General features: G+C 43.0%; 1 protein-coding gene across 3 annotated transcripts in view; it reads left to right on the top strand.

Moving 5' to 3' along the window:
* OPLAH (5-oxoprolinase, ATP-hydrolysing) overlaps nucleotides 1-21,196 on the top strand; it is a 42,586-nt gene that overhangs the window by 20,648 nt on the left and 742 nt on the right. For all 3 annotated transcript variants that reach the window (XM_043978691.1, XM_043978690.1, XM_043978692.1), the window contains exons 17-25: nucleotides 18,392-18,552; nucleotides 18,746-18,847; nucleotides 19,131-19,305; nucleotides 19,520-19,704; nucleotides 20,008-20,154; nucleotides 20,261-20,395; nucleotides 20,508-20,657; nucleotides 20,747-20,904; nucleotides 20,992-21,152. In XM_043978691.1, coding sequence (XP_043834626.1) covers nucleotides 18,392-18,552; nucleotides 18,746-18,847; nucleotides 19,131-19,305; nucleotides 19,520-19,704; nucleotides 20,008-20,154; nucleotides 20,261-20,395; nucleotides 20,508-20,657; nucleotides 20,747-20,904; nucleotides 20,992-21,152 — 1,374 coding nt within the window. The remainder of the gene's footprint in view (nucleotides 1-18,391; nucleotides 18,553-18,745; nucleotides 18,848-19,130; nucleotides 19,306-19,519; nucleotides 19,705-20,007; nucleotides 20,155-20,260; nucleotides 20,396-20,507; nucleotides 20,658-20,746; nucleotides 20,905-20,991; nucleotides 21,153-21,196) is intronic.

The following is a 21,196-nucleotide window of genomic DNA, read 5'->3' as shown; positions in this document are numbered from 1 at the left end:
TTTGGGAATTCCAAGTTCCAATTCTAAGTAGGAACATGAGCCAAAGAGTGGTTTGTGGGAAGCTCCCTAAAGATGAATCTAGTCTGTTTAAACTCGGAGCTGAGGTTCTGGGCCACAGATTACCTAAAACAACATGAAAGGGTGATCATGACTAATAATGCAGAATGTGCAGCTTTCCCATGTGTCCAAAAATATTTATGTAGCAGCTCTTTTTGTGGTGTCAAAGAATTGGTTAGCAATATTGTAATGATAATTAACTGTGGAAGACTTAGTAACTGATCAATACAGTGAGCTATGACAGTTCCAAGGGACTCATGATGAAAAATGCTATCTACTTTCAGAGAGAGAAGCAATGAACTCTGAGTGCAGATTGAAGAAAAAAAATTTTTCAATTTATTTTTCTTGCCTTTTTTTTTTCTTTTTTTTGCAACACGGCTAAAATGGAAATATGTTTTGCCTGACTTCACATACATAATGTGTATTGCATTGCTTGCTTTCTCACTGAGGGAGGGAGGGGCTGGAGGGAAGGAGAGAATTTGGAATTGGAAAAAAAAAAAAAAAGAAAAGAATGTGCGGCTTTGCCCTTGGGTAGTTTTCTGTTTGTTAGAAGAAAAGACATGCTCAGGTGTGTGTTCTATAAGTCAGTATTGGGGTTCTCCATTTTCTTGAGCTGAATTTGTGGCTTTTTAATGCTGTCTTCATTTAGATAGTGGTAGTAATCATTTATATTGTTCCTTCAGTTTTGTTCTATGCATCCACATCTATCTGCCTCTCTGCATCCACATCTTCCTTTATTTCTTTTTGTCTCTTATATTTACCTTTTCTTATGATGCAGTAATGTTCCATTAACAGCCACATTCCATCGTTCAGCCATTTCCTAAGTTGTTGGGCATCTGGTATGTTTTGGTTTTGATTGCAATTACTAGCAGTGCGCTGTGAACAATTTGAAGGGGAGAGGGCAGATAGGTCTTTTCTTGTTAATAGATTCCTTAGAATAAGAAACCCAGGGGGGCAGCTAGGTGGCGCAGTGGATAGAGCACCGGCCCTGGATTCAGGAGGACCTGAGTTCAAATCCGACCTCAGACACTGGAAACTTAACTAGCTGTGTGACCCTGGGAAAGTCACTTAACCCCAATTGCCTCACCAAAACAAACAAACAAAAAACAAACAAAAAAAAGAATAAGAAACCCAAGAGTAGGATTGCTGGCTCAAAAGATGTAGACAATTTTGTAACTGTAGAAGGCAGCTGTCAGGAAGAGCCTGGTCAAGGTTAGCAAGGTTAAAGGATGAGATCTTTGTTCTGCCATTTAAAAAAAAAACCCTGCCATAGAAAATCTATACACCCCCATTGACAGTGCGTTTCAGACTTTGTCCTGCCATCCCTAATGTGTGTGAATGAGTACCCTTGCCTTGGGGTACTCTTTGGCATATAGACCACACTTCTGGATTATTGATTTGAGTCATGGCTAGTCATACACTCAAGCTATCATAGTTGGCTTTGGCTTAGAAAAAGGAGAACAGATGCAGAGCAGAAAGAATAAGAGTGAAGAAGCTCATGCTGGAAAAGGGACTATAAGTCAAGTCAAGGAGCACTTAGTAAGCACTTATCATGTGCCAGGCTACAGAGGCCTCTCCAGGAAAACAGGTGGTTCCAGCAGCAATTGGAATGTATCCCCTGGAATAGTGGAGCCACAACAGGAGACATCTAGGACAGAAGGAGGAATTCTGGGGTCAACCCAGGAGAGAAGAGTAGTATTTCCTTAATGATGCCAGGTTCTTGAACTGAGATTTCCTAACACAGAGGAGGAATTTTTGGACTAAGAGGACAGGGCGGAGCTTTGGATCCAAGCAGGAGTCAGGGCTGAGGAGGAGTCAGAGAGAGGTCCACAGTGTGGAGGAGCAAAACTAGATTGTATATACCCTGTATCGGTACTTTGTGTTATGTGGACTAACCAGAGGGGTCAACTATCTAGTGTGATCCTAGCTAGGTGGTGCAGTGGATAGAGCACTGGGCCTGGAGTCAGGGAGACCTGAGTCGAAATCTGGCCTCAGGCACCCATGACCTGTGTGACCCTCAGTGAGTCACTTACCCTATATCTGCCTCAGTTTCCTCATTTACAAAATGGGGATAGTAATAATAGAACCAATTTCCCAGGGTTACTATGAGGATCAAATGAGATAATATTTGTAAAGTGCTTAGCTCAGTGCCTAACACATAGTAAGTGCTTAATAAATCCTCCCTCCCTCTTTCCCTTTCTCCTTCCTTCCTTCCTTCCTTCCTGACTTCAAGTCTAGAAGACTTTATAATTCCCTGGAGGGGATTGGATTCACCAGAGCAAAAAGGATTGATTCTCTAATGTGCTCTTTTTTTATGGGGGAACTATGGTACTCACTAGAGAGGGAAAGAGAATTATCTTGACTTTGTATGGGCTTGAGTATAAGCTCTTTGTGTTTGGGTTTTGTGTCTAGCAGAATAAAAACTGTACTCTATGTGATTATGGTTAGCTTGCAGGCTTGCATGGAATATGAAAACTTTTTAGTAGAGACCTAGACATGAATTACATTCCAATATTCTTAAGGAAAACTCTCAGTTGGTGCATAAGCCAAAGAGAATAGTAATTTGGGAAAAGTTCCCAATGATTGGAACTGATCTTTAGAAACCTAGAGCTTTGGCTCTGGGCCATGAGATAAATACCTTTTCTTCTATAATTTCAAATTGTTTTTTGAATGGTTGGGCCAATTCACGGCTGATGAAAAGAAGGCGAAATGGCACATGGTGCAATACTCTCCTTTGGCTTGCTAGAAAGAATGAAAAGTTCCTAGAATATTTTGGAAGAAATCCAAGAGAAAAGAATTCTTGGAGGGTGGAGGGATGCTAAAGCCCGCATTGAGGCCTTAGGTGAGTAGAAGAGTGGATACAGAGGAGAAAAGAGAAAATGCGTTACAGCAAGGGGTAAAACTCTGCACCCAAAGATGAATCTTGGCTGATCCTCAGCAACAGTACTGACAGGTTCAACATATGAGTCAGGTGCTGTTAGCATTTCCTGAAGAGATTTTTGTTTGCTCATACAGCTCACCTGTGGGGTTGACCGATGAGAGCCCAGAGGTGGCTATGGACAGGTATAACATGGCTGATCAGGAAGTGCTTTCATGAACATGAACCAGCTAAGACTATCGTGAAATCCACTGGCCAACCCCTATGCTTATGGGAACAAATGATACAGGCATGAAATTTTGGAATAGAGTTCTCTTGACAGATACTCCCATTTATAGAGCATTTTATGGTTAACAAAGCACTTCCCCTTAATAACAGCAACAATAACAACTAGCATTTGTATAGCACTTTAAAGTTTGCAAAATGCTTTACAAATATATCTCACAAATATTCAATATAACATTGAACAACAAATTTATATAATATCTACAAATTTACATAAAATATTCATTGTAGATATTGCTCACAACAACCTTGGGAGTTAGGTGCTATTATTATCTTCATTTTATAGATGAGGAAACTTTGGTAAAACAGTTAAGTAACCTTTCCAGGATCATAAAACCATTAAGTATCTGAGGCAGGATTTGAACTCAGGTCTTCCTGACTCCAGACCCAGTGCTCTCTCCATGATGCCATATAGCAAAACCCTAAAGCAGTTTTTTGAGGTGCATGCCACAAGATAGGTAGGCAGGTAGGTAGGTAGGTAAGGTATTTCTTAAGTGCTTAACATGCCCCAAGCACTGTGCTAACACATAAGTATTAGCCTTATTTTTATTTTATTTTATTTTTGGCAATTGGGGTTAAGTGACTTGCCCAGGGTCACACAGCTAGTAAGTGTCAAGGGTCTGAGGCCGGATCTGAATTCGGGTCCTTCTGAATCTGGGGCCAGTGCTCTATCCACTGCACCACCTAGCTGCCCCTATTAGCCTTATTTTTAAAGATGAGGAAACTGAGTATCAGAGAAGGAAAATGACTAAAGTCCTGGCTAGAAAACTGAAGGACTTAGTGGGGGTGCAGGGAAGGTGATGTTTCCATTTTTCTTCCAGGTGAAAATGATGGATTGGGAAAGAAAGAATATAGGAAAAGGACAGTTGACTATTGGGGTTTGATCAGAGAACAGGATTTAGTATTTTGGACCATGGCTTATGATACCAAAACCATGTGCTATTATTATCTCTATTTTACAGTTGAAGAAATTGAGGCAGATAGAAATTAAATGACTTGCTCAAGGTCACCCAGCTAGTAGGTTTCTGAGACCAGATTTGAACTTGGATCTTCCTGACTCCAGCTTTGGTGCTTTATTTACTGTACCACCTAGCTGCTTCTATGGGAAGGGAGGAAAAATTCTCTAATGATTTATAAAGCTGAATCCTAGAGATAACAAGGTTACATAGAAGGAACCCTAATAGAGGAGGTTTCAAGTCATCCTCATGAGGAAACAATATGGCAGACATCTGGGAACAGCACTTCAGGTATCTCATATGCCAATCCATGGAATATGGCTAATGAACAAAGTATACTGAGAGTTTTAGAACAAAGGGAAATAAAAATTGAAGTGGAAACATAGTCATTGAAATATAGCAATGCAGGGGTACACCCTGTTTTGGTGGGAGGGGTAGTAGAAGAGCATGGTATATTTAGAAAGTATACATCTTTATGGAAATCCATGAACCCAAGGAGATTATTTCAGTGAGAATAAAAGAAGTGAGAAACAGAAGTAATAGCATAGGAGGGGGATATATTATAGGTTATGTGTCCAGTGGAGGAAATGAGTGATGAGTTATTGACACAAAATTGATACGGGAATAGGGTAGGGTAGGGATGGAGGACTTCAGTTATGCTGTCTCATTCTATTAAAACAAGGACATCTCATTAAATTTTTGACTTACCTTCCTGACAGTTTCACTTCTTCTTTTTTTTTTTTTTGGTGAGGCAATTGGGGTTAAGTGACTTGCCCAGAGTCACACAGCTAGTGTTAAGTGTCTGAGGCTGGATTTGAACTCAGGTCCTCCTGAATCCAGGGCCCATGTTCTATCCATTGTGCCACCTAGCTGCCCCAGTTTCACTTCTTAAGGTGGGGAACCTTTTGGGGAAGAGAGCACTCTAGCTCAGAATTTGTGATATAGGAGAGGAAGTTGGGGCATAATCATACACATACCCTAGATTTTTGGAGAGCAGATTTCAAAGGGCAAGAGAAAGGATACATAGGATCCTATGGTCTAAAATTCTAGATGGGGAAGTTATCCTGGGATGAATGGAAAGCTTAAAGAATGAAAAGACACAAAAAGAGATAATTTTGATGAAAAGGAAAAGAACTCTAAAGAGACTGATGGGGGTAGGGTGAGGTGAAGGGAAGGCAGCTAGATGGTTCAGTGGATAGAGCACTGGCCCTGGAGTTTAGGAGGACCTGAGTTTAAATCTGGCCTCAGACAGTAGTTTTGTGACCCTGGGCAAGTCATTTAAACCCCAATTGGCTCAAAAAAAGAAGAAAGAAAGAAAGAAAGAAAGAAAGAAAGAAAGAAAGAAAGAAAGAAAGAAAGAAAGAAAGAAAGAAAGAAAGAAAGAAAGAAAGAAAGAAAAAGAGAAAGAGAGAAAGAGAAAGAGAGAGAGAGAGAGAGAGAGAGAGAGAGAGAGAGAGAGAGAGAGAGAGACTGATGTGACCATATAGGGATGAAATAATGGGATTTAGCAGATACTCAAAGACCCACCTGGAGATTAATCTATACTGATTGAATCAAGTGAGAGCGATTGACTGCTGATTAAGCCTACTTCAAGTTAATTGGATTGTAATCACACCTGGCTATCCCTTAAGAAGATATTGTTCTCAGAAGCTAGACTGTGAACTCAACTTGAGAACACATTCAAAACCAATGGATTTGGATGACGCCAACCAATCAGCTTGAAGCAGTGTGTAAGGACCACCTCTGTTCCAGACCTATAAAAAGCTCTCCATGGGAATATCTGTATGCTTTAATAAATGTTTAATGCCCAAGGACTGGTGCTAAAGCTTCTAATTTAAGGCGACCACAATTTAGATTTTAAAAAATATAAAGAAAAGATAGGAAACAGATCATGAATACAATACTATGGCATGGTCTTATAAGAGTAATGTCAGGAGAGTTTAAAGCTCAGATTGTCCTAAGCTTGGACTAAGTTTTGTTTTGTTTTGAACTACCCCGGGGGGAAAAGAGGAGAATGAAAGGTTTAAGACCATTGTATGGGTTGGATGGGACAATGATCATGAATGATGATGGCGAGAAGGCCAAGCTGTTCAATTCTTATATTACTTCTGTTTTCTCTGCTAAGGAGAATGATCTTTGGACTGGAAAGGACAGAACACAAATGGCTAATAGGGAGTTGATACTCAAGAGTTCAAGTCACCAGGCCCAGATGAACTACATCCTAAGGTACTGAAAGAACTGGCAGATGTGATTACTGAGCCATTCACTATCAGTTATATTTGAATCAGTTATATTGGAAAATGGGAGAGGTACCACAGGATTGGAGATGGGCTAATGTTAATCCTAATTTTCAAAAAGGGAAGAATTTGGAATCTGTAAACACCAGGCCAGTGAGCTTTCCTTAGGTTACTAGGAAAATTTTAGGATGTATTATTTTGTTTGTTTGTTTGTTTGGTTGGTTGGTTTTTTTCGGGGCAATGGGGGTTAAGTGACTTGCCCAGGGTCACACAGCTAGTAAGTGTCAAGTGTCTGAGGCCGGATTTGAACTCAGGTACTCCTGAATCCAGGGCCGGTGCTTTATCCACTGCTACACCTAGCCGCCCCCAGGATGCATTATTAAAAGGATGGTTAGTGGACATCTAAAGAAGGAAGCAGCGATCACAGTGAACTAGCATGACTTCTTCAAGAACAGATCATGCCAGATGAACCTCATTTTCCTTTTTTTGACTGTGATACTATTTGGGTAGATCAGGGAACACTGCATGGATAGTTCACCTAGATTTTGGCAAAGGAGTTAACAAAATCTTTCATGCTTTTTATGTGCAAAAGTTGGGGAGATTTGGACTCCCCATATTACGGTTAGGTAGATTTGGATCTGGTTAAAGGGCTGGACACAAAGTATAGCTATTAATAGATGGATGTCAGCTTGGAAAGAAGTCTCAAGTAGAAGTTCTCAGGCATCTGTACTTAGCCCTGTGCTATTTATTAATTAATTAAAAATAATTTTTCTTAATGAGATGGACATATGCATAAATGGTATTCTTGTAAATTTGCAGAAGATAGAAAACTAAGGGAAATAACTAACACCTTGGCTGACACAGTATCTGAAAAGGTTTCAACAGGTTAGAATTTGGGGTTGAAGCTAGTGAGATGAAATTTAATATGGTTAAATGAAAAAATCTTATACTTAGGTTTAAAAATCAACTTCATAAATACAAGATGGGGGAGCTATGGGTAAATAGTATTTCATTTAGAAAAGATCTGCAGGTTTTAGTGGACTACAGACTCAATATGAATAAGTTAACAGTACAACATGTAGACCACAAGATCTAATGTGATCTTAGACAGTATTAATAGTCATAGTGTATAGAAAGGAGAGGCTAGTCCTGCTCTAACTTTTCCAAGGTCATAACACATCTGGAGTATTATGTTGTGGTCTTGGTATACCATTTTAGAAAGGAAATGGATAATCTAGATAATATGCAGAGGAAGGCAACGGGAATGGTGAAGGGCATTGGGATGTTATATGAGGATTGTTTGAAGGAACTTGGGATGTTTCACCTGGAGAAGAGAAGACTTAGGGGAGGTCATGAAAGCTATATTCAAGTAAGTGACAGTGGGGGCAGCTAGGTGGCACAGTGGATAAAGCACTGGCCCTAGATTCAGGAGGACCTGAGTTCAAATCTGGCCTCAAACACTTGATACTTACTAGCCATGTGACCCTGGGCAAATCACTTAATCCTCATTGCCCTGAAAAAAAAAGTGACAGTTTGTCATGAAGAGAATGGATTAGATTTGTTCTGCTTGGGCCCAGAGGGAAGGACTAGAGTTCTAGCTGTAGGGGATACACATGAAGATTTGGTTTACAGAAAAATGTCTTTTTTACCATTAACTTATCTCCAAATGAAATGACCTACCTTAGCAGGTAGGTGGTGAGTCCCTCTTCACTAAGTCTTTTTGTTTCTTTGGTTTTTTGTTTTTGTTTTTTGACTTGCCCAAGGTCACATGGCTAGTAAGTGAGAAGTGTCTGAGACTGGATTTGAACTCAGGACCTCCTGAATCCAGGGCCAGTGCTTTATCCACTGTGCCAACTAGCTGCCCCTTCACTAAGTCTTTAAGCACATGTCAGGTATATGTGAAAGGGTGAAACAGGGTTACGTATTCAGATATAGGTAGGCCTAGATGACCCTGGGGTCTCTTCCAACTTCCAGATTCATTGATTCTGTGTTTTGAATTCAGGTCAAGTCAAGAAGCATTTATTAATTGCCATCTATGTTCCAAGTACCATGTTAAGTTCTGTGGATACAAAAAGGGGCAAAAATATTCCTGTTCTCAGGGACTCAGTCTAGTGAAGGAGACAATGTATACACTACTATATACAAACTATGTACAGGAGAAGTTGGAGATAATCACAGAGGGAAGGCACTGAGATTAAGAAGGACAAGGAGGGGCAGCTAGGTGGTGTAGTGGATAAAGCACTGGCCCTGGATTCAGGAGGACCTGAGTTCAAATCTGGCCTCAGACACTTAACACTTACTAGCTGAGTGACCCTGGGCAAGTCACTTAACCCCAAATTGCCTCACCAAAAAAAAAAAAAAAAAAAAGAAGAAGGACCAGGGAAGGCTTCTTAAAGATGGAATTTTAGCTGACTTAAAGGAAGACAAGGAAGTCAGGAAGGAGAAATGAGGAAGGAGAACATTCCAGGCATGGAGGACAGCCAGGGAAAATGCCCAGAGCCAAGAGATTAAGTGTTTTTGTTCAAGGAACACAGCAAGGACACGAGAGTCACTGGATTGTAAAGTATATGGAAGGAGACTAGAAAAATAGGAAGGGGGCAGGTTATAAAGGCCTCTGAATGCCAGGTAGAGGGTTTTATGTTTGATCATGGCAGCCTCAGGGAGGCGACATTGGGGTTTGTTGTATAGGGGAATGACGTGGTGAGACCTGCACTGTAGAATGATCCTTTAGATAGATGCATAGAAGATGGACTGGAGTGGGGAGAGACTTGAAGCAGGGAGACCCACCAGCAGGTGATCCAGATAGACCAGGTGTGAGGTGACGAGTGCCTGCATCAGGGTAGTGGCAGAGTCAAGAGAAAAGGGGCTATATATAGGAGATATTGCAAAGGTACAATCGACATGACTTGGCTATTTCCTCTTCCCCTTCCTGCCCACCCTCCCCTACCAGTTAAGACATCTTAGGACTAAAAGAACAGACAACATAATTCTGGTGGACAGGTTTGAGATCTCTGAAAGCCAAGCGGGTTTTATAACCCTTCAGGCTAAGGTTGGGCTGGTCAGCAACTGCTCCTCGGTCCTTCTGCAGAGCTGTGTTTCTGAAAGGCCCTGCATCAGGACCATGGTCCTCTTTTCCTATGAAGTTTCTGGACATTGCCCTTAGTACCAAATCCATTTGTTAAATTTCAATCCGACTTGTTCTCTCATTTTTACATTTACTAAGCATTTTTTAGTGCCTACCACGTGTAAGGTGAGGAGGGGTGGGGGGGCGATACAAAGAGGAAGCAGTCCCTGCCCTTGAGAAGCTTCTATCTGACTAAGAGGGAAACAACACGTATCCAAGTAAATACCAGTTAGACACAAAGTAAAAAGAATACAAAGTTGCTTGGGGTTGGAGAGCATTAAGGATAGGGGGAGGGGGTCAAGGCCTCATGTAGAAGGTAGCTTTAATCTAGGCCTTGAAGGGAGCTAGGGGCTCCAACAACTGGATTTTCCAGGAGTGGTGCATGCCTTGATTAAAGATATGGATGGGGGACAGCTAGGGGGCACAGTGGATAAAGCACTGGCCCCTGGATTCCAGAGGACCTGAGTTCAAATCCGGTCTCAGACACTTACTAGCTGTGTGACCCTGCGCAAGTCACTTAACCCTCATGGCCCCGCAAAAAGACAAAAACAAAAACAAACAAACAAACAAACAAAGATATAGATGCAAGAGAAAGAGCCACTTCCAGGGAATAGAAATTAGACCAGTTTGGCTTGAGGGTAGAGAACATCAGGGTAAGGGAGGCATGTGAAATACTTCTGGAAAGATGGGATAAGACCAGATTGTGAAGCAGAGAAGTTGTTTTTGTTGTTGTTGTTGTTGTTGTTGTTTTTAAATCTCAGAGGCAATAGGGATCCATTGAAGCTTCTTGAGCAGAGGATCTAAATGGTCACACCTATATCTTAGGAACGTCAGTTTATCAGGTGTGTGGAAGATGGATTAGAAAGGAAAGAGACTAGAGACAGAGAGAGGCCAATCAGAAGGCTATCACTAAAGTTTAGTGAGAGGTGATAGAGTTTAAACTAGAGCAGCAGCTGCATTAAGTGGAGGAAGGGAGAATGGAGAGAAGAAATGTGGTAGAGGAAGAATAGGTAAGATATGGGGTCTTGCATGTGTAACATGTCAAATTACATGCCTTCTCAAAGGAGTGGGGAGAGGAGGGAGGGAGAGAATTTGGAACTCAAAATTTGAAAAAAAAATGTTAAAATTGTTTTTATATGTAATTGGAAAACAACAGAATATTAAATTTTTAAAAAATATGGTGTCTTGGTCCCAGGTTCAAAAGATTCCCGATATGACAACTGAAACTATCTCAGTTGGCTTGTTAGCATTAACCAAATTTCAGAATGCAAAAAGAGACAATCAAGAATTAGCCTTCTCTAGGGAGTTATAGCCTCTTTTGCACAATTCCCTTGCTTTTAAATCCCAGAGATGTCCCTGGAGCCTTTTTATTAGAGCTGAGGGACCTGCTCAGCTTGGATTACAGACTATGTTTTAAAAAAAAATTTAATTTATATAAATAATTTACATGACAAATTTGTTTAAATATAATTACTATATAAATAATGCCTAAATAACTCATAAATGCACAACATATATATGTGTGTGTGTGTGTGTGTGTGTATAAATACACATATACCTCCTGTACCTTTCCAGCACACCCCACCCCCACCTTTCCAGATTAAACATTTTAATTTATATTTTTCTATTCAGATCTCTATGTGCAGTTGTTGATGTTACAGTTTAGAAAAGACATTGGAAAGTTGGGGTGTATCCAGAGGAGGGTGATCATGGTGGTAAAGAGACATAAAGGTTGGGTGAAAGTCATAGGTTAGAGAAGACTTAAGGATAACGTGCCACGGGGGAAAAGGTAGGGGCCCTTAGGTATTCCTCAATAAAGAATTACACTCTCACATGTAGTCCAATTAGAATTAAAGTGGTCTTTTATTTGGCACTAGAGAAAGTGACCAAGTGGGAAATCAGACTTTACTCCTGGGGAGAAGGGGACATAGAAACATCCTCCTCCCAGAAAAGAAGGAAGGCAAAAGCTTTTATAGAGCCCACCTGAAAATGGAAAGTTCCTTTTTGGGGTGGGGAAAGCCTGGATACTTGTCATATTCCTGCGAATCAAGGGGGATTTTCTTTTTGAAATGATGGTTCTGACCTTTGGGGTTATCTCTATCTCCTAGCTCTTGTCAGGTAGTAGCCATGAGTAATTGACTTTCCTGCTATAGAATTTTATCTCCCCTTACTTCTTAGGTGTGTCTGTCCTGATAGTCCCTTGATTCTTTGATATGTCTGTCCTGTTATCTGGTCATCTTTGGTTTTGTTTCTCACAGGAGAAACTTCTTCTGACTTATCCTAAGCCCCATGTCACATGTAAAGGAATTATCTTGGAAGGGAAAGGGGCATCACTCTCAGCCAGACCCCTAAATATAGTATTATCTTAGGTCCTTTTTTCTCTTCTAAGCCCATAGCTGTTGGAAGAGGTGGCCCCTCTTTCTGTAGTACTTTATTTTATAAAATTTTTTCTGTAGCACTTTAACTTGGCTTTTCCTTATGGCTGTCTCTCCAAGAAGTGGGTACAACACCTACAGAACCACAAACTCTAGTCTACTTTTCCATTTAAAATTTGGCTTCCCTGTTACCACTTCCCACTCCTACTTCCTGGCTTCATAGCACCTTGGACTATATTTTCAGGGTTGGATAGTGACCTCTTCAGGCCCATTTAATATATCACACCTGCCCAACTTTGTTCACAAAAGAGGTCATTTGTCTTTAGCTTTATGTTCCATCTGCTACAACTCATATCAGCCTATCACTGAAACTCTGAGCTCATACACACTGGACTCAATCTTGATGATTTTTTAAATTTATTTTTATTTTTTATTTTTGGTGAGGCAATTGGGGTTAAGTGACTTGCCCAAGGTCACACAGCTAGTAAGTGTTAAGTGTCTGAGGTCGGATTTGAACTCAGGTACTCCTGAATCCAGGGCCGGTGCTCTATCCACTGCACCATCTAGCTGCCCCTGATGATTTTTTTAAAGGTCATATTTTCTGGCCAATGCCCCCAGCGAGGGTTTCTTCTATGAATATTGGGATTACAGGATCATATAATTTCAGGATTGGAAAGGATCTTAGTAACTATCTCGTCCAATGCATAGATGCAAAGGAATCCCCTATATGATATATGTTTCAAATGGTCATCCATCCTCTGTTTTAAGACATCTAATAAGGGGGGAAGCCAGTACTTCCCAAGGGAGGCTGTTTTTCTTTTTGGATAGCCATATAAACAGTCCTTAACAGGTCTTCCAGATTTAGGGTTTTCCATTAGATGTGACCTCCTTGAGGTTAGGGACTGTCTTTTGCCTTTCTTTGTATATTCAGTACTTAGCACAGTACTGGCATATTGTAGACGCTTAATAAATGTTTATTGATTGACTGATATATATCACTATCCTAAGTGGGCCCTACCCTCCACCAAGAGGAAATAATTTTTGTATTGGAGAGACCAAAGAAACATACCTTTCCTTTCCAGGTGACTTTCTCCTTACAAAGAGACCTGTAGTCTTCCAGGTTTCGATATAGTTCATACCTAAGGAAAAAGAATGCAGGGGTTACTAAGACAGTAAAGTGTACCCCCACCCCTACTCCCATGTGCCTCCACCAGCCCAAGAACCTATGCAGTCTTTCTGTGTTTTAATATATAAGATAATAATTAAATGACATAATTATAGTGTATATGCATATATATGCATATATGTGTATGTACATACATACACATATATATAAATATGTTTCACATGTGTGTGCGTATATGTATGTGTGTATGTATATATATATATATATAATATGAAATTTTGTGTTATATTACTATTCTGGGCAAATCTCTACCCCCGCCCTGCGGCTTGGGGAAAGAACTAGGGGTGGCTAGGAATTCCTATAACCAATAGAGGCCATTTTCCTTTAGGATTTAGCAGAGTCCATGTGGTTCACAGTGCCAGCAAAGGGATGGTTTGCTATTCCCTATCATGGCTCCCTACTGCACTGACCCTCCTTCCTCCTCACATCCCCATCTTGTGATAGCTCCTTTGATTCTTCCATGTCTCCCCATGGCCCGCACTCTCCTTGGGGAGCTCTGTGTGTGTGTGTGTGTGCATGTTGGCTCTCTTCTGTTTCTTAGTGTATTTCACTGTCTCTGACTGCCTGCGTCTGCACCAAGTCTTGGCTGCAGATGGTACCCTGGAAGGTATTGTGGCTCTAGATTCCCGACTCTTCCACCCACCTCTGCAGTCCTTTGTTCTCCTGTCTCCTCTTTGGAAGGCCATGAACAGACTCATGTCTGAAGTCCATCACCACGTGATATCACCTTGTTGAAACTGGGAATTTGAGTCAAAGACAGAATCCACAGGGCAGTGAGAACGCAGGAGAAGGCAAGTTCACACTTTGTGAAGTGGCAGGATCTGACTGGCCCTGGTGGACTACTCAGCCAGTCCATGAGGAACTGATGAGGATAAAGCTGGAGGAGGCCCTACAGTGTCACTTCAGACAGTGCACTCACATCAGGAAGCAGCTAAATATATGGCGAGGTTGACAATGTACCCTCATGGGCTCCATCTACCTCATTCTTTAACCCCCTTGGTGCAGAAAGGCTGCCTCTTTGGCAGCCCAGCCCAAATGGACAGAGGCTGAATGGCCCAGTCCATTGAAGAGGGGTATGGTTATATTTTGGTCTTCTAGGGTGATACTTTTTCAAGTTGCTGACCAGTCACCCAGAAAAGTAGGGAAGCATAAGGATTCTTTATTGAGGATGTCTTCACTGGAACCAAACCCTTTTCCTTTCCCCAGGTCCACTCTGCAGGTTCAGGTCCTTGACCTGAACTATCAGAAGTCTGGAAATGCTTGGTCTAGGCTCTGGTGAACTCAGGGGCTTCTGCCAACTCTTTGGACATGCAGTTGGTTCAGTGGGAGCAACCCCGTGTTCTAGGCAAGACTGATGGTAGCTAACACCTGTCAGTGGCTGGTTCCTTAGGGCTGGGTCTAGCAACTCAGATTAGTTATCTTTTATGAGCTTGTGTCAAGAAACATAGGGAATACCTCGTCTATGAGATAATTAAACATACCATATTTTCCTGTCATGTTAAGGTTTGGGTGACTGGCTTAGCATAACCCTGACATTGATGTTCTTTGTTCCATTTGGCATATTGCAATGGAATTGTAAGGAGGTATGTGGCATTGGGTAGAAAGCTTCCTACCAGGATACATCTCTAGAATCATACATACTAGTAGTGCAGTGACTATTTTTGGCATCATCAAGGCAATCAATCAATTATCAACAAGTATTTATTAAGCACCTACTGTATGCTGGAGCTGTGCTGGGTGGTGAGGGATATAAGAACAAAGAATGAAACAATCTCCACTCAAATGAAAGGGCACAGATATAAATATCTCTTGCTCATATGCCCTGTAATTGTAAAGGTCCTCCTTGGAGCATCAAATAAGAGTTGGTTTTGTTGTTTGTCCAAAAGCTACAAGAAATGTTTTATGCGACATTTGATCATCTTGTATTTCAGCACTTAGGATAAATACTTGCAGAAAGACCACTGAGAAAAAAGTGTAGCTTCTGTGTTAATAGCTCTTGCAGAGGATGAAGAGGTAGAGAAAAACTACAAAGGGCTTCATGATATTCCCTAAATGAACTTACCATATCCTTGGATACTTGGTGACTTCAGTCCAAAGGTGGTTGAGAGGAGGGGAGAGCAAAAAAAGAAAGAAAGAAAGAGAAAGAAAGAAAGAAAGAAAGAAAGAAAGAAAGAAAGAAAGAAAGAAAGAAAGAAAGAAAGAAAGGAAGGAAGGAAGGAAGGAAGAAAGAAAAAGGGTTGGAAATTACAATTCAGAGGCTGAAGGAGCTGCTCTTCTATATTTATGAATACTTTGAGAAAAGAAATGGAAGGCATTATATGTAATAAGCATCAAATAATAAAAAAAATTAAATCAATAATATTTTAACGGACAGTAAATGCCTTGTCAGTGATGCACAAGTCATTCCTGAATCAGCTACATAGCTGTCTCTGTATAGGCAGACCACCAACTTAGAACAAAGAGCAAATCCAAAGGTCAACATTAATATACGGGAAGGGAACAAACATTTATTAAACACCTACTATGTGCCAAGTACTGTGCTAAGCTCTTTACAAATATTTCATTTGAATTCTCACAACAGAAAAGTCCAAATGAGAAACAAACAAACAAATAAACAATTTGGTGGGAAACAAAATAAACCCCATCTTGACATGATGAAGCCAGTGATGCTGAAAAGTGGAAAAGGGGTAGAGAAATGGATACCATCACAGATGACAACTGTTTCCTAAAGAATTTTAATTGGCATAAATGAATTGCCATAAAGAACAGACCAAAAGGAAGAGCCTGGATATTTTCTCAGCCAGCTACTACTTGTTCTTTTTCTTAAGTGGGGGTGGGGGAGGAGTAAGGGGGAGTGGGGAAGGGGAGAGAGAGAGAGAGAGAGAGAGAGGCCAAGACTAACACTGACTATGAAGATGAACTTGTTTATAAAAATCTTACAGAGCAGGATGGTGTAATTTTATGAGTGATATCCTCCCCAAAAAACGTCAAGCAAGGGCAGGGCAAGAGATATTGGTGAGGGACTTAAGTAAGCCAAATCATGTCAAGGGCATTTAAAGACAAAATTGGAAGGATATCAACAAACAGATGAAAAGTGCACTGTCAAGATCTCTCTGACAAAAACCTTCCACCGTCAAGGGCATCGGAACATTTGGATACCGTCCCAGAACTGCTGCATGAGGAAGCAGAAATGGCTAGGAAGAAAACAAAGATAAGAAAAACAGTGGCACTAGACCTCATATGCATAGCAAGGCACCGAGGGGCCAATTTTCAAGGTGTTTGAAAAAGGGGAAGATGTCAAAGATGTGGGGGGATATCTAGGATATTATTAACAACAAAACATACCTGAAAGCATGTCGATGAATTGCATCAAGCCCCTGGAACACTAAGGAACATCTTCAATGAGATCCATAATCACTCAAATAGGTTTGGCCTAATGATCTACACAGGAAATTTCAAGTGGATGAAGAATGCCTATTGCTCAAACTATAGATGTTGGACAGACATTACAAAGGGACAATAAGTTGGGCCGGATTGCTCTTGGGAAATTGGTCAGTTTTTCTAATACCTCAAGTTTCTCCCTGAAATAAATGCCCACCTTTTAAACACCAATGTTCTTTTGGTGATAAATGGTAGAGTACTAAAGTGTTTGAAGAATTTAAGTCGAAGATCACCCCAAAAAAGAAACACCAGGTGGGCATGAGTTGGCTTCAGCACATTACAATCTAAGAATTTTAAAGAAGTGGCAAATAAATGTCAGAGAAATGTATGATGGGGGAAAAAAGAAGACCTATTAATCTAGGGAGAGGCAGGGATAACCAATAGACGGACCGTGTTCTTCCTAGATATCGGTACAGTGTCAAAAGGAATGGGTGACCCCTCAGTGACATATCTTCAGGAGCATAGGGATATGAGTTTCACAGAATGGGGGCAGTGTCATTGTCGGAGGTAGGACCTCCATCCATGAAATCACAGATCCATTGGAGCAGGTGCCTATAATTTCCTGCCTCCTTATGTGTTTACCCCCATCGTTTCATCGTTTCACTGGCCCTTGCTGTGCTCCGTACACCAGGCTGAGACATCAGGAGCTGCTGGATTCAATTGCCCCCCTCCTACTGTCTTAGTGATGGTAGATGGCTAGGATGGGGGTGGTCTCTAGGACTTGGTGGAATCGAAAGGATGCGGTCCAGAAAAGAGGATCTGGCTGATGCCAACTTGCTACATTCATCCTCCAAGAATTGATGGAGAAGGGGGCAGCTAGGTGGCGCAGTGGATAAAGCACCTACCCTGGATTCAAGAGGACCTGAGTTCAAATCTGATCTCAGACACTTGACACTTACTAGCTGTGTGACCCTGGGCAAGTCACTTAACCCCCATTGTCCAGCAAAAAAAAAAAGAAAAGAAAAGAAAGAAAAAGAAAAATATTTTTAGCAAGAATTGATGGAGACTTTTAGCTGGCAATATGTCATTACCCAGACTCCAGAGCCCAGATGAATCCCTCTGGTGACAGCAAATTGAGAAGACTCTTTATCAAACTTGACACTTCAAGCTACTACTGCCAAACCTTGGACTCCATCTCTTGCTGTATCTTCCAAGCCTTTGGTTTGGTTCTTGGCTTTTACCTGGCTTCCATTGGAGATGCTGCTCACCAGTTCTGGCCCTTTGGCTCCTCTGACTTGATCTTTGCCAGGGCCATAAAACCCAGCCAGTTGTGGCCTGTGTTGCAACCCTTATCTCACCTAGGGTTGTGACTGGAGGAAGCTACGCACCAGAGAAGTATGTATGTGCACCCACCTCTGAATTTGTCCCTATTCACTGGCCCACACAGGCAAAATGTTATGTAGCTATTGAGCCCATAGAATTGGAAGCATATAATTTCCACTCATAAGTAAGGACATTCCTTTGGGTATATATATTTTTTTAGAACATTAAAACTGTTGTCAGATGCCCAAGAGTGATTAGGCTTGTTCTTGGCCTTAGGAGGCAGAGTTAGGAGCAGGGGATGGAGGGGATGGGGAAGAGGGGACAAAGTTACAGGGAAGTAGATGTTTGCTCAGAAGGAGGAAATGATAGAAAAACTTGACTATCAGAACTATCACAATGGAAAGAGCTAGTTTGGGAAGTAGCAACTTGTAATATATGTAAGTAAAGGCTGGATAACTTTGTCTAACATACTATCCAGGGATTTCCTACTCTACTCTGATGCTCTTGAAAGTTTCTTTTGTGATGGGGTTGGAATGAGGAAAGGTAGTGGGGGCTCAGATGGTGAAAGTAACCCTGTTTCCCCTCTCAGAGCAGATGGGGCGCATCCTGCAGCGTACGGCCATCTCCACAAACATCAAAGAACGGTTGGACTTTTCCTGCGCTCTCTTTGGGCCTGATGGGGGCCTGGTCTCCAATGCGCCCCACATCCCTGTGCATCTTGGTGCCATGCAAGAAACTGTGCAGTTTCAGGTCTGAGCAGACCCCATTCTTTCCCTCCTCCTTTGGCTCCTAGCCTTTATTCCCAGTCTCCCATCCTTGTGACAAGAGACAGGCACTATATAGCCTACTGGTCTCAGCTATCCTTTCTCTGGCCTTCCTCCTTTACTATTAAATCCCATCGGCTCTATCCCTTGCTAACCCCTCTCCCTGTACCTGGTTACAGATTAGTCATTTGGGTGAAGACCTACAAGCTGGAGATGTAATTCTGAGCAACCATCCGAGAGCAGGGGGCAGCCACCTGCCAGACCTCACAGTCATCACTCCGGTGAGGAGGGGTCGGATGAGGGGAGAGACACATCAGGGTCATCACCATGGGATGGGGTGGACACCTGCCCCTGGGGTAGCATGGTGGAGTGAAGACTACTAAGTTTGGAGAACCTGGGTTGTCCAGTCACCTTGGGCAAGTCACTTACCCTCTAGACCTCAGAGTCTTCATCTGTAAAATGAGAGGTTGGATTTGATGACCTCTGAAGTCTTCTTCCAGTTCTAAGTTTGATTGTAAGATTGTGCCCCCTCCCCACTTCACTGATACATCACTTGTGCCTTAGGTGTTCTGGCCTGGTCAGCCCCGCCCTGTGTTCTATGTGGCGAGCCGAGGGCATCATGCCGACATAGGGGGCATCACACCGGGCTCCATGCCACCCCACTCTACAGCACTGCAACAAGAAGGAGCCATCTTTTTGTCCTTCAAGCTGGTTCACAGGGGTGTCTTCCAGGAGGAGGGTGAGAAGAAGGGATGGTGAAGTGGTGTCCTCCAGGAAGGTGGGGGGCCCAAGGGTCACTTGGAAAGCACTAGTCAGAAGTGTTTTCTTGGGAAAGGAGCTTAGGGGAATAGTCTAGAGAAGGTGGGGACTGGGAAAGAAGGGATGAAAGAGAGATCAGCTGGTGATCCCTATGCTTTTCCTTTTCTTTGTCCTAACCCCCAAATTCCTCCCAGCTGTGACAGAAGTCCTAAGGGGTCCAGGAAAGATTCCTGGCTGCAGTGGTACCCGAAATCTCCATGACAACCTGTCTGATCTCCGGGCCCAGGTAGCAGCCAATCAGAAGGGGATTCAACTGGTAGGGGAGCTGATTGGCCAGTATGGACTAGACGTGGTACAGGCCTACATGGCCCACATTCAGGTGAGAGCAGGACTTGAGGTATGGATTGTGAGGGGGTCCTACCCCAATGCTGTTCACTTACATTCATTCAACAAACCTTCCCTGAGAACTGCAGAGTGTCTGGGCTCGGGATTTGGGAGAGAGAGTGGGGGGTGCTGATGCTAAGATCTATAAAGCTGGGGGAGGGGAGGAGGAAAAAAGAATCTGAGCAGAAGCCAGATCACAGAATGGGCCAGGAGCTGGCTGAGTCTTTTCTGGGTAACAGCTGGGAGGGATTAGTGGGGAAGCACAGGGTGGTTCCTGAGTGATGTCTTGCTTCCCTAGGCTAATGCAGAACTGGCTGTTCGGGAGATGCTCCGGGCCTTTGGGGGAGCCCGACAGGCCCAAGGGCTGCCGCTGGAAGTGGCTGCGAAGGATCACATGGATGATGGATCCCCCATTAACCTTCTAGTGAAGATCAACCCAGTACAGGTAGGGCCAATGTTGAGGGAGAGGTCAGGGACAGGTGCTTGGGCTCAGCCAAGATGTTGGGGTTTCTGCTAAGGGTATTATATGACACATAGTCCTCTGGTCCCAGGGCAGCGCCATCTTTGACTTTAGTGGCACAGGCCCAGAGGTGTTTGGCAACCTGAATGCTCCCCGGGCTATCACATTGTCAGCTCTCATCTACTGCTTGCGCTGTCTGGTGGGCCAGGATATCCCCCTGAATCAGGTGGGTCAGCTGAATGTGTAACATCCTCTTTGTGCGCGTGTGACCCAGGGGTGTGTTGGGGGGGCCACTCCCCACTCACTGTGCTGTTCTGCTACCTTTCCCCAACCCCCAGGGCTGTCTGGCTCCAGTTGAGGTGGTGATCCCACCAGGCTCTATCCTAGATCCATCTCCAGATGCAGCTGTGGTTGGAGGCAATGTGTTGACCTCCCAGCGGGTAGTGGATGTCATACTGGCCGCCTTTGGAGCCTGTGCTGCTTCTCAGGTCTGGGGAAGGCTCAGGGATGAGGAATGGAATGGGGTGGATTGGGTGTTTCTGTCTCATCACACCAAATTTCTTTCCCCCTTCCTCAGGGCTGTATGAACAACGTGACTCTAGGGAATGCCCACATGGGCTACTATGAGACAGTGGCAGGGGGTGCAGGAGCAGGGCCAGGCTGGCATGGGCGCGGTGGGGTCCACAGTCACATGACCAACACCCGCATCACTGACCCTGAGATCCTGGAGAGTCGGTGAGTGTGTGTGTGATTTCAGGGGTGACTGCCCCAAGGAGGCTGGTGAGATGGAAGAACCAGACTGTGCCCCCTTTGTTCCCCCAGGTACCCTGTGATTCTTCATCGGTTTGAGCTCCGGGAGGGCTCAGGGGGCAGGGGCCGCTTCCGAGGTGGGGATGGTGTGGTGAGAGAGCTTCTTTTCCGAGAAGAAGCCCTGCTGTCTGTCCTAACTGAGCGACGGGCCTTCCAGCCCTATGGGCTCCATGGTGAGACTCCTCCCTCCCTCCCAGAACAGGCTCCATAGGTTCAT

This window comes from Dromiciops gliroides, chromosome 1, assembly GCF_019393635.1.
Source record: "Dromiciops gliroides isolate mDroGli1 chromosome 1, mDroGli1.pri, whole genome shotgun sequence".
Lineage (NCBI taxonomy): Eukaryota > Metazoa > Chordata > Mammalia > Microbiotheria > Microbiotheriidae > Dromiciops > Dromiciops gliroides.
This window is presented reverse-complemented; position numbering and strand designations above follow the sequence as displayed.